We start from the raw sequence: 13,314 nt of genomic DNA on the forward strand, positions 1-13,314 counted from the left end.
GAGTTCAAGGCCAGCCTGGGAAGCATAATGAGATGTCATGCAGTGTGGGAGATCATACCCATGCCAGGCCAGTCACTGGCCCACATCCCTAGTCTAAGTTACCATCTCAAAACAAAGCTCCGCTCATATCGTTCACATTTCTAATTTCATGCCAAGTTAGCCACACATTATCCCAAGGGGAAAATTCCCACACCGTATCAGATTTGGTCATGGTAATCCCTCCTTCCTAATGTTTTAAGGCTATTTTAGTTTGAACTTACGTGATTTATAGGTTTCCAATATCGAACCAACCTTTCATTCTTTTATTTTTTTAAAGATTTATCAGAATACAGTGTTCTGTCTGCATGTGTCCCTGCAGGCCAGAAGAGAGCACCAGATCTCACTACAGATGGTCGTGAGCCACCATGTGGTTGCTGGGAATTGAACTCAGGACCTCTGGAAGAGCAGCCAGCGCTCTTAACCTCTGAGCCATCTCTCCAGCCCTAACCTTTCATTCTTGAGACAGTCAATTTGGTCATGCATTGTCCCCACATTCCAGAATCTCAATATATATAGGGGATACTGGCCTTGAACCAACCTCAGCCTTCCAAAGGCTGTGATGACGGACATGCATCTCAGTTTGTTAATCGAATGTGGATGTGCACTTGCCATGGGGTGTGTGTGGAGGTCAGAGGGCAAGTTCAGGTCTTGGTCCTCATCTTTTATCTTGTTTGAAATAGGGCATTGTAACAGGATTTCTTTTGAGCCATCACCCAGCTCCCAGATCATGACTTGGAGACTTCTTAGTATTGAATGCTCAGCCTTATTGTAGCTCTTATTTCTTGCTAGCTCTTATAACTTAAATTACCCTGTTTCTCTTCATCACATTTTGCCTGGGGACTTTTTAACCTTTCTTTCATTCTGTATGTCTTGCTTTCCTTGCTTTCCTGCTTGGCTTCTGGCCTCTGGCGTGTCCCTCTTTCTCCGTTGGTCTCTTCCTATTTATCCTGTCTGCCTGCCAACCATGCCTATCCCTCTCCTGTCTAGCTATTGGCCGTTCAGCTCTTTATTAGACCTATCAGGTGCCTTAGGCAGGCAAGGTGGAACAAATGTATCACATCTTTATGTCCTTAACAAAGGCAGCATAAACAAATGTATCACATCTTTACATAAACAAATGTATCACATCTTTATGTCCTTAACAAAGGTAGCTTAAACAAATGTATCACACCTTTACATAAACAAATGTAACACATGTTTCCGACCTTAACAAAGGCGGCATAAACAAATGTATCACATCTTTACATCATTAACAAAGGTAGCAGAAACAAATGTAACACATCTTTGTCTAGTTAAAATTCTGTTCCATAACAGGCTACCTTTGACTGATGCTTTGCATGTCAGCCTAGCTGGCTCACAGGCTTCCAGGGACCTCCACCTCCCATCTTGCTGTAGGAGCTTTGTGTGGGTTTTGGGGATTTCCATTTGAGGTGCTCACCCTTGTATGGCAAATGCTTTACCCATTGATCTGTCTCTTCAGGACTTTTGTGGGTTTGCTCAGGAGCAATTCTGACCTGTAGTAGTCCTTCCTGGTGACCTCCAAGTAAGTTTCCAGGTGTCCCTCTACCATTCTGTTGATAAAATTATGCTAACTTCAGAAAAGTTAAAAAAAAAAAAAAGAAAGAAAGAAAGGTCAGGGCTGTGAGATGGTTCAGTGTCCAGTGCCTATGGGAGGAGGGGCTTGGACCTGCCTCACCCGAATGTTCCAGGCTCTGTACCATGGGAGACCTTGCCTTGGAGGAGGTGGGAATGAGAGGTGGGTTGTGGGGAGAGGTTGGGGGTCAGGAGGAGGGAGGAGAGGGTGATCTGTGGTTGGTATGTAAAATGAATAGAAAATTTAATAAAAAAAAATTAAAAAAAAAAAGTTCTTGTTGCCAAACCTGACAGGCTGGGTTCAGTCCCCAAGACATGACAAAGGAGAAAATCAACTCTCATAGTCTTTGCCCTCTGCCCTCCACACACACACCCACATGCATACAACATCATGCACACACACAGTAAAAAAATTAAAATTTTTTTAAATGAATTTTTTTAAGATTTATTTATTTATTATGTATACAGTGTTCTGTTTGTATTTATGTCTGCACACCAGAAGAGGGCACCAGATCTCATTATAGATGGTTGTGAGCCACCATGTGGTTGCTGGGAATTGAACTCAGGACCTCTGGAAGAGCAGCCAGTGCTCTTAACCTCTGAGCCATCTCTCCATTAAATAATTTTTTTTTTTTTGTTTTTTCGAGACAGGGTTTCTCTGTGTAGCTTTGTGCCTTTCCTGGAACTCACTTGGTAGCCCAGGCTGGCCTCGAACTCACAGAGATCCACCTGCCTCTGCCTCCCGAGTGCTGGGATTAAAGGTGTGCGCCACCAGTGCCCAGCTAAATAAATTTTTTTAATAAACTCAAATACTCTCACTTTTTCTATACTCTCAAGACCATGTATGATTTGAATTTTTTACTCTTTGAATGTTTTCTAGAATTAATCTGTAAAGTCTTGACCGAGGATTTTGTTGCTTTGTGTTTTGTTTTGAAATTGAGTTTCACTATACAGTGCTAGCTGGTCTGCGGCTTGCAGTGTAGACCAGGCTAGCCTCAAACTCACAGAGATCTGTCTCCTGATGAGACTAATGATGTTTGTGTTGTGTTCTTTGTCTGAGGTTTCCTTTGTTGGGAGACTTTGAACTACTGGGTTGGGTTCCCACCCCCACCCCGGGCTGGGATTGAACCCTGGTCCTGAGCACGCATGCTTGCAGACGAAGCAAGTGCTTTACTTCTGAGTAATGCCTCCAGCCCTTGATTCGGTTTCTTTTTTTCTTTTTCTTTCTTTCTTTCTTTTTTTTTTTTTTTTTTTTTTTATATATATAGGGTCTAGATATGCAGCCCAGGCTGGCCTTGAGCTCACTATTGTCCTCCTGCCTCATCCTTCTGAGTCCTGGGATTACATGTGTATGCCACCACACTTAGTTCCTGATTCGTTTTCTTTACTAGTTCTAGGAATATTTAAATTTTCTACTTCAACTTGGGCTAGTTTTTTTTGTTTGTTTGTTTGGTTTGGTTTGGTTTTTTGAGACAGAATTTATCTGTGTAGCTTTGGCGCCGTTCTTGGAACTCACTCTGTAGCCCAGGCTGGCCTCAAACTCACAGAGATCTGGCTGCCTCTCTCTGCCTCCTGTGTGCTGGGATTAAAGGTGTGCTCCACCACCGACTGGCTGCCAGTTTTACTGATACGTTTTTTGATATTTTTCCATTTCATTAGATTTTTCGGATTTGTTAATGTACAGTTGTTAATTATATTCTTCTGTTTTGTTTTAGTTTGGTTTTTGAGACAAGATCTCGTGTTGCTCTAGCCCTCCTTAAACTCACTGTGTAGGAGAAGATGGCCTTAACTCCTGACCCTCTGACCTCCACCCCGCAGGTCAGGTGCCAGGGTAACCATGTTGACTTCTGTCGTCGCTCATCCCGCCGTCCCTCCTGGGTCACGTCGGCCTCTCTGTGTAGTTCTGAGCAGCCGCTCTAGCCGGTTGCAGGTTTTTGGTGGCTTCGGGGGATTCGAACTCACATTCTCACACCTGGGCAGCACTGCTGAGCTGTTCACACCTGCTCAGACCCCATTCTGCTCCCGCGCCGTGGGAACCCTTTCCATCCTCCTCCTCCTCTTTAGTTGTGAAGATTCTTTCCTTCCCCCTTCCTCTGCCCACACGGGTCAGTGAGGAAACCCCTCGTCCTTTGTTCTGATGTGCTTTGTTCAGGATACTTGTCGGTTGCTTGGCTTGTCTTTTGAGTCAGGCTGGCTTTGAGTTCTGGACCCCCGTCCCCGTCCCCGTCCCCGTCCCCGTCCTGATGGAGTCGCAGCTGTGTGAGCCCACACCTGACTCTTCCTTACAGCTCTTTCCACGCAATGTATCCAGTGCTCCCATGAGTTTGCAGTTATGTAGTAAATACCCCAGGGCACATGGGTCCACTGTCTCGCCTCCGTTACTGTGCTAGATGAAATTGTTTGTCCCCAGCCTTTGTCATGACAAAAGACTGTTTCATATGTGTGTTCCCTATAACTACTTAAGTATGATCTGACTTATTTAATTTTTTGATTACTTATTTACTTATTTTTGAAACAGGGTCTCACTGTGTAGCTCTGGCAGGCCTGGAACTTACTACATAGACCAGGCTGGCCTCAAACTCACAGAGGTTCTCCTGCCTCTGCCTTTTTGAGTGCTAGGATTGAAGGCGCACGCCACCATGGCCCACTACACCACCGTTTTTAATGCCTTCCAAAAGAGGCTTCTCTCCCCTTCTTTCCTGCGCGTGTGTGTGTGTGCGCGAGCGCGCACGCACACACGCGCGCACACACCCACCAGCCTTCCTTTCTTGTACTAAGAATCAAACCAGGGCCAAATCCTACCTCCGAGTTATGCCCAGCTCTGCCAGAAGGTTCTTCTTCCAATGTCTAGGTTCACGATTTATCTGTTTTGGGGGATGTGGAGAGCTTTTTCAGACACTTCTCCTGTAGCCCAAACTATCCTTGACGTCCTGACCCTCTTGCCACTTCCTAAGCTCTGGGATTACAGGTGTGGCTTATCTTTTATCGATTTTTTGTTTAATACCTTGCAGTCAGAAAAGTGCACCGTTTAATTTTGAGTCCTCTTAGGTGTGTTGAGTCTGGCTCTGTGGTCCAGTATACATACATCGGTGTCTGGACACGCATGTAGAGGACACACGTGGTCATGCGGAGTCTGGTTCTGTGGTCCAGTATACATACATCAGTGTCTGGACACGCATGTAGAGGACACACGTGGTCATGCGGAGTCTGGTTCTGTGGTCCAGTATACATACATCAGTGTCTGGACACGCATGTAGAGGACACACGTGGTCATGCGGAGTCTGGTTCTGTGGTCCAGTATACATACATCGGTGTCTGGACACGCATGTAGAGGACACACGTGGCCATGCGGAGTCTGGTTCTGTGGTCCAGTATACATACATCAGTGTCTGGACACGCACACAGAGGACACGTGGTCATGCAGAGTCTGGTTCTGTGGTCCAGTATACATACATTGGTGTCTGGACACGCATGTAGAGGACACACGTGGCCATGCGGAGTCTGGTTCTGTGGTCCAGTATACATACATCAGTGTCTGGACACGCACACAGAGGACACGTGGTCATGCTGCCTACTATTCTAGGTCATGATTTTCAGATGTGTTCTTCCGATCTTTTGTGTCCATATTGATTGTCTCCTGCTGTATCAATTTGTTTATCATTTTTAATTAGTCTCTGATCTATGGGCTCTTTATTCATCTAGTTCACTAATATTTATGAAATCCCCTATGCCATGGACTTTGCTAGTTGCTAGTGATATTTCAGTAAAGAACAGATAATAATTCACACAGTAAGTTGTGAGAGACAGGTAATGGCAAGATATAGAATTTGGATGTTAAAATTAATTTCATCCCCACAGGCTTGTGTTCTAGAGTGACATTCTGTGTTTTGTCTGTATGATATTGATACAGTACAGTAACTGCTTTGAGTTACTGTTATTTTATTTTTCATCTTTCACCCACACGCCCCCACCCAGCCTCCTGTTTTTATGTTTTAAATGTGTTCTTTGAGCAGTATATTGTTCATCTTTTTTTTTTAATTAGTCTGAAAGTGTCTTTGTTTTGGTTTGGTTGTTTTTTTTTTTTGTTTTTTTTTTTTTTTTTTTTTTTTTTGAGACAGGGTTTATTTGTGTGTATTCTTGAAACTGTCCTGGAACTCCTTCTGTAGACCAGGCTGGCCTCGAACTCACAGAGATCCACCTGTCTCTGCCTCCCAAGTGCTGGGATTAAAGGTGTGCGCCACCACCCAGCTCTGACGGTGTCTAAGTGTTGGGACTTTCTCTCCCTGCTCAGGACTGAACGTCGGTCCTGTGCTTGCCGGCCGGTGCTGTCCCAGGAACTACATGCATCCCTGTTTAACCTTCCGAGGTTTAACCATTTTCCAATCCCACCAGTGCTCATGAGATTTTCGATTTCTGTATCCTGGCCAGGGCTTGGCGTCACCTCCTTACCAGAGCCCTTGTAGTGAGTGTGGAGTGGCATCTCCTTGTGGTTTTGATCGGCACTTCCTTGACAGTGTGTTTTTGTCTGTTTGTTGATGATTTCTCTTCCCTGAAGCAATGTCTGTTTAACTCTTTTAACATGTTCAAACTGGATTATTTATCTTTTATTACTAAAGTGTAAATGTTCTTTCTTCCCTTCTCTTTTTCCTTTTTGTGACAAGATCTTGCACTGTAGCCCAGGCTGGCCCTGAACCTTAGAATCTCCTGCTTCAGCCTCCCCGGGGCTGTGGTCACAGCAGCCAGCTCACATACATAGTTCCTGTCTCTGAGCTCACTTGGTGGATTGTAGCCCAGGCTGGCCTTGAGTTCATAGCAATTGTCCAGCATTAGTTTCCCGAGTGATGGGATTATAGGTTTGCTCTACCATGTTTAAACACACTTAAAAAAATGGGGAACACTTCATGAATCTGCGTATCGTCCTTGCTCAGGGGCCGTGCTAATCTCTGCATCCTTTCAGTCTTAGTGTGTATGCTGCTGAGCTGAGCCCCACTTTTTTTTTTAATTTACTATTATGTGAGTGCGAGTCCGTGCCTCAGCTCATACTCGGGTGTCAGAGGACAGTCTGTAGGAGCTGGTTCTCCCTCTGCTGTGTGGGACCCTGGGGATCAAACTCAAATCGTTGGGCTTGACTGCAGACACCTTGACCCACCAAGCCTCTCGCCAGCCCCCACACGCCATGTTTGTACAAGGCAAGGAAGAGACATGGAGATTGATTGCCTGTCTGCAGTCAAGTTGCCTAATTTCTCTTCCATTTTTCGCCTCTTACCAGCTGGTCACCTGAGCAAATGTCTTAATTGCATCATTTGATAAGTTTTCATGTCTTGGGCCACAAAGCTGGGGTGCTAATGCCTTTCACTGTTGTTTTGTTTTGTTTGTTTTTTGAGACAGGGTTTCTCTGTGTAGCCCTGGATGTCCTGAACTTGCTCTGTAGCCCAGGCTGGCCTCGAACTCAGATCAACCTGCCTCTGCCTCCTGAGTGCTGGGATTAAAGGTGTGCCACTGCCTAGCATGCTAATGCCTCTCTTCCTGGGTCTTTGTGACAACCAAATAATCGAATCTGTGTAGCATGTCACATGCCCAGTGTCTGGCGTAAGAACCGCTTAGCGGAAGGTAGCTGCTCCGGGAACCGAAGGTCGCCTGGTGGTTTTTACGACTGACTCTCCCTCCTGTCCTGCCGCAGTTCCTGTGTGATGAGGGCGCGGGTTTATCTGGGGACTACATCGATCGCGTAGACGAGCCCTTGTCCTGCTCCTACGTCCTGACCGTTCGGACTTCTCGGCTCTGCCCCCACCCTCTCCTCCGGCCGCCAGCCAGTGCTGCTCCACAGGCCATTCTTTGTCACCCGGCCCTGCAGCCTGATGAGTACATGGCCTACCTCCAGAAGCAAGCTGGTAAGTGCACACAGGCGTGAGGAAAGCCTGGGAGAGACGGGGATGGGGGCAGGCGGGCGCAGAGTTGGAACGGACCCCTATTCTGTTTGCACACTTTTTTCTGGTAGAGTCCAAGCAGCGGGAAGAGAAAATGACAGACGAAGCTCAAGACACAGATCACCAAGTGTGGAGTGAGACCAAGTCTGCTAGAGTACCCCCAAAGAAAGAAGGTAGGGTGTGCTTTTGACCTCCCAGGAACTGGCCACGCCCACCTTCCTTCCCCGATCTTTCTGCTGACAGTTGTGGGTAGACTCCAACCCATTGGCACCCAAAGAGGGAGTGTTCCTCCTCCTCCTCCTCTCTCCCTTTTCTTACATCCCCTCTGTTCTCTATGCCCCAGATGCCAGCCCAACCAAGGAAGATAAGGAGTCAGAGTTCTGGAAGACGCTACACGAGCCAGAGGAACAGGCTGCCGGAGGAGAGGAGGCACGGGCAGGGGTGAGGAGGGCCTCCCAGCCACCTCTGAGGAGCCTGGACTCAGGCTTTGGGAGGGGTAGGGTCCCTCGAGCTGAGGTCTACGAGGCGACCTCTGTGTCTAGGGACGAAAGGACATTGCTTGAGGAGCATGGAGGGTATAAGCAAGTCTTCATGCCTGAGTCTGCCCTTTCTCCTCATCAGGAGCAGGACCTGAACCCTGAGGCTGCAGCAGATCCAGCTCCCAACCCTCCTAATGGTCAGTCAACTGTCTCCTCTAGTCCTTAGGTGGGGTAGAGTGACATTAAACACTCAGAGGTCAACATCCCTCCCTCTCTCTGTTTCTCATGGTGCCCAGAACTGAGCCCAGACTCTTGCACACTGATGCTCTACCACTTAGCCATCCCCCTGCCCCGTGAGCTCACTTTGGCTGCGTCAGCCTCTTCCTGAGCAGCAGCAGGAAGACCATGTACAGAGGTCAAAGGGCACTGGGGCCCCACTGCTCACTCACTCTGCACTCACAGGCTGTGTCATGTAATGTCAGTTTGCCCCAGAGAGTTGGGAGGGTGAATGGAAATGGATCTGTACTTCACAGTAGAGCGCCTAGAACTGAGAAGACGCCGAGTATCGTAGAAAGCAGGGTGGTGGCGCACACCTTTAATCCCAGCACTCGGGAGGCAGAGCCAGGCGGATCTCTGTGAGTTCGAGGCCAGCCTGGTCTACAGAGCGAGATCCAGGACAGGCACCAAAACTACACAGAGAAACCCTGTCTCAAAAAACAAACAAATAAAAAAGAAAGCAGGATCCACTAAAAAGGAGCCCTTAGCCCTGAATCTCCTCTATGGTCCTAAAAAATAGAGTTTTGCAAAAAAAAAAAAAAAAAAAGATTCAGGTGTTCATGGAGAAGGAGGGGACTCTGTGCTTTGGCATTCATGCGGCTGCCATGAGCCACCTGAGGGGTTTGTTGGCCTTCTCTCAGCGGCCAGCCCCTCCCTGAGGCGGAGACGGTGGTCGCTGCCTGTGGTGCCTGTCCTCAGGCCTCAAGAGAGGACCTAAAATGCAAAAGGCCCCATAGCTCCTCTCTCTCCCGTCTCAGATTTTCAGAACAATGTGCAGGTCAAAGTCATTCGGAGCCCTGCAGACTTGATTCGATTGATAGAGGAACTGAAAGGCGGAGCGAAGAAGGTAAGGACCTGCTCACGGCGGCGGGTGGGACCTGCCTCCCGCCCGGGAGCATTGGAAGAGATAGCTTTCCCCGGGACAGACTGGGCCCAGCAGGGCTGGCATCCCTGTGGCCGCCACTACCATGTTCTGCCACTGTGGAGTTGTGCCACACGCACCTGTTACCACTGAAGCCTCCAAACTTTCCATCTCCTCCCCACCCCTGACCCAGGGGAAGCCAAGCACAGCCCAGGAGCAGCCTGGAGATGACGCCGCGGAGACTCCTCAGAGGGAAGCAGAGCTGAAGGAAAAGGCGGATGAACCTCAGGCTGCGGTGGAAGACGAGGAGGAGGAAGAGGAGGAGGAAGAGGAGCGGCAGTTATTAGGAGAGTTCGAGAAGGAGCTGGAAGGGATGCTACTTCCCTCAGACCGAGAGCGGCTCCGCTCAGAGGTTAAGGCTGGCATGGAGCGAGAACTAGAAAACATCATCCAGGAGGTGAGCGGCTCTCTCTCGCTCACTCCTGCGGCTGCCACAGAGGCCTGTATCTGTGGTACGGGGCAGGACCTCCCAAGGTGGTGGCTGTTCCTTCAACTAAAAGGGGGGGTGAATGACAGAAAGGACTCCCCTGCAGAGTGTGCCCCTAATCCCCGTCCCCAGACCACTAACTGGCACCTTCTTTGGGCCTTCCAGACAGAGAAGGAACTGGACCCAGACGGGTTGAGGAAGGAGTCGGAACGGGAGCAGGCGATACTGGCTCTGACGTCCACTCTCGACAAACTCATCAAGAGGCTGCAGGAAAACCAGAGCCCAGATCTGGTGCAGAAGCACAAGAAAAAGAGAGCTGTCCCTCAGAAGCCTCCCCCGTCACCGCCCCCTACAGGTGAGGGCCGTCCATGGGACACTGAGTCCTGGTTCCAGGGGGCACAACTCTCCGTGCCTCCCACCTCTGGGAGCCCTGCTCTCAGGGTTAACGTCCTCCCTCCATGGTCCTCTCTGCCCGGGCACCTCAGAGTCTTCCTTCAGAAGAGGCTGCCTTGGTCTCTGGTGTGCTCTGGTGCCCACTGTCTAGCGTCCTGCCTTCCTGCCGGGCACGCAGGCAGTAACTGAACGACCGTGAGCCTAGAAGCTGAAAACGCTCATTCGTGAGGAAGGGGCGCTTCACCACCTCCCTGTCGGTGGAGGTTGGGGAACAGGAGGCAGCCAGGGTGGGGGTTTCCATAGCGAACATGGTGGGGGTGGACAAACAGTGGCGTGTGGTAGCACCAAGAAAGGCTCCAGCTCTCGGTGTGAGTGTGCAAGCCCATTGGCGTCAGCCACCTGCCCCCAGCCCGGACACACTTCAGTTATTCCTTCTTGCGTCTCCTCATGTTCATTTCATGGAATTCTACTGGTGTGGAGAGAGAAGGCATTCCAGATAGAGCATTCCAGTTTCAAACCCTCCCATCCCACCTTTTGGTAAACACTAAAAGATTCAAGTCTCAGCATGTGCAAAACCATGGCTTCCCAACCTGCTCCTTCGAGCAAAACACTGCTTTCCTAGAGAGGATGGTGTGAGGAGGCTGCTGTTGGGCAAGGCGTGTCTTTTAACCCTGGATCACACTCCTGGGAGAGCGAGCATCTACCCACACCAGCCCACGGCTTAGAGAGGCAGCCCCCGCCCCCCCCCCCAGCCCTCCACCCTGGAGTCACAGCTCTGCTTTGTGTCTCCCTGTGTCTTCCCCTCTAAGAGGAGGAGCCTGAGCACAGAGTCCGGGTCCGAATCACCAAGCTCCGTCCCGGAGGCCCCAATCAGGATCTGACTGTCCTGGAGATGAACCGGGAAAACCCACAGCTGAAACAGATCGAGGGGCTGGTGACAGACGTGCTGGAGAGGGAGGGTCTCGCCGCCGAAGGTGGGCCCTGAGGGAGGGGCTCAGCTGTCCGAAGGGCTGGGTCAAGGTGGACTGGTGACCTCCGGCTGGGGACCTGGAGGGCAGGGGACCCTCTAACAAGCGCCCAGCCTTCCCCTCCTCACTACCCATGCTGCACCTTTCCAGGCAAGATCGAAATCAAAATTGTGCGCCCCGGGGCTGAAGGGAGCGAGGAGGATACGCGTTGGCTGACGGATGAAGACACAAAAAACCTTAAGGAGATCTTCTTCAACATCTTGGTGAGGCACCCCGCCCACGTCCTGGGCCCCCAGCTCCCCGCACTGTGCTGCTGAGGTCAAGGTCTGGTTACGCCAGCCGTGGGGACCCCCCAGATCCTGCAGCACTTCCGGCTCATCCCCCCTCCCGTCCCAGGTGCAGGGAGCCGAGGAGGCCAATAAAGAGCGCCAGCGGCAGAAAGAGCTGGAGACCAACTACCGCCGCGTGTGGGGCTCCCCAGGCGGCGAGGACACCGGGGACCTGGAGGAGTTGGACTTCTGAAACCAGCACTGCCAGCCTTCCAAGGATTTCAGAATCGTCCTGATTGGCTCCGCCTCCTCCTCCTCCCCCACCTCGGGGTGGGGTGGGGGTCCCCAGAGGCAAACGGGCCGGTTGGAGCCCAGCTCTGGACTTCAGGGGCCCAGCCCCCGAGGGTGTGAGGGTGTGTGTGGGCCCAACAAGGGAGAGCCACCCTAAGGCCTCGCCAGGCCTATGGGCCCCAGGCCCCAAACATGCCTTCCTTGGCCTCTTCGGCTTTTCCTGTCCCCGACTTCTTAGCTCTTACCCCATTTTACCCAGAGATGTGGTAAGATCTCGTGACGGGGGCATGGTGGGAAAAGCAGTTGATCAGACTCCAGGAGAGCAGGCCCCACGCTACCCCACCCTACCTCGATGCCCTGTTGCTGATGAGAGCTGCTCGCACCCCCCTCCCCTGGATTCCCCCCTCCTCCCTGTCCCGATATCTGTGCTTCTGAGTCAGGAGCCCTTACCTCTGTCACTGAGGGAATAGACCTTACGTCTCACCTCACACACACAATCCCAGCAAAAAGGGCTGGATGTGGAGCCACCCACCATGTTCTTCAGGTTTCTAAATAAAGAACTGGACCACCAGTGCGGAGTCCTTTGTAGGGGAGGTTCGGTGTCTTTTCAGGATGGGAGACTCGTTCTCTGACCCTGTTTGCTCTACCTCCCCCGCCCCCAGAGAGCATCGGTGTGCCTGGGTTACACAGGCAGAGGTTAGGCCAGCCGACAAGGCCACCAGCCTGGAGAGAAACGTTGTTCCCTTCTTGGTAAACTGACCAGGCAGGGGCCTCCAGAGGCCTGAGGAGCCCAAGGCTTTGTGCAGGACAGCACTTATACACCAGTGTCAGAGCTCTGAAGGATGAGGATCTGGAGGCAAGTCCTAGAGGGTCCCAGAAGCTGCGGCAAAACTGACTCCCGATCCCTCCTTTCATAGTCTAGTCCTACCCTTCATTTCTAGAAAATAAAAATTGGCCAGTATCGGGCTGCCGACCTGCGCCCGCCAGGTGCTTCACTTGAGCCGTAGCGATCCTCTCCTCTCCCTCTTTACATCCTGAAAGTCAAGCGGTGTGCCGCAGAGACCCTCCCACGCCCACACAGGGCATCTTCCTTCCTGCAGCATGCTCCACATTCCACTTGCCAGCCAGCTCCCCCCCCCCCCCCCCCCCCGTTATTTACCGTTCCCTGGAAAACTCCACCTACAGCCAGTGACAGGGCGGCTGCCCACATGCCAGCCTCAGAGTATTCCAGAGACAGGTGGGGGCCTGGTGTCTTCATCTCTTCCCGACTGCCGCGGACAGCTGTGGGTACCTCTCACCCAGTTTTCTCTCCCAGGGTAGAGAACCCTCGGGACAATCATGGTCAAGTCTCTCCTTTGGGTCCCCAGCCAAGAGGGGACCTTGTAGCCTTCGCTGGAGGCAAAGGAGGTTCATGATAGGAAAGGGACAGAGGACACTGCCATCCCCAGAAGAGGCCTCTGATTATTGAGGGAGCTCATGGATCTGGCCCTCTTCTGAATGTGGATGAGGGCCGATTGTGCGTGCTATGCTTGAATCGTTTTGAAATGTAGACAAGTCCGGCTTCCCACATCCCCGTGAATGTCTTGAGAGGGGAGATGCTGCAGCTGGGTGAGAACTTAGCTGTCTTGAGTGGCCGTAGGCAGGGCACTGCATTCAATCCAGTACCCACCTCATCAGTAGACCCTTAAGTGAGTGATTGCCCTTCTGATGCTGATCCGGCACTGGCCTCC

At 51.0% G+C, this 13,314-nt stretch overlaps 1 protein-coding gene and 1 non-coding gene across 3 annotated transcripts in view; one reads left to right on the top strand and one right to left on the bottom strand.

Moving 5' to 3' along the window:
- Positions 1–12,155, top strand: part of Os9 (OS9 endoplasmic reticulum lectin) — a 33,179-nt gene extending 21,024 nt beyond the window's left edge. Inside the window, exons 6-15 of one of the 2 annotated variants that reach the window (XM_028886278.2) lie at positions 7,313–7,523; positions 7,631–7,732; positions 7,903–8,000; positions 8,181–8,235; positions 9,073–9,161; positions 9,370–9,633; positions 9,829–10,018; positions 10,866–11,030; positions 11,175–11,287; positions 11,421–12,155. In XM_028886278.2, the coding sequence (XP_028742111.1) occupies positions 7,313–7,523; positions 7,631–7,732; positions 7,903–8,000; positions 8,181–8,235; positions 9,073–9,161; positions 9,370–9,633; positions 9,829–10,018; positions 10,866–11,030; positions 11,175–11,287; positions 11,421–11,546 (1,413 nt within the window). In that variant the 3' untranslated portion in view covers positions 11,547–12,155. The remainder of the gene's footprint in view (positions 1–7,312; positions 7,524–7,630; positions 7,733–7,902; positions 8,001–8,180; positions 8,236–9,072; positions 9,162–9,369; positions 9,634–9,828; positions 10,019–10,865; positions 11,031–11,174; positions 11,288–11,420) is intronic. The other variant, XM_028886279.2, reaches the window with a different exon arrangement.
- LOC114704832 lies at positions 6,516–6,619 on the bottom strand. The gene has a single exon (XR_003736318.1). It is a non-coding gene; the product is annotated as a U6 spliceosomal RNA (small nuclear RNA).
- Positions 12,156–13,314: the final 1,159 nt, after the last annotated feature.

The sequence above is a fragment of the Peromyscus leucopus genome, chromosome 18 (assembly GCF_004664715.2).
Source record: "Peromyscus leucopus breed LL Stock chromosome 18, UCI_PerLeu_2.1, whole genome shotgun sequence".
NCBI classification, from domain to species: Eukaryota; Metazoa; Chordata; class Mammalia; order Rodentia; family Cricetidae; genus Peromyscus; species Peromyscus leucopus.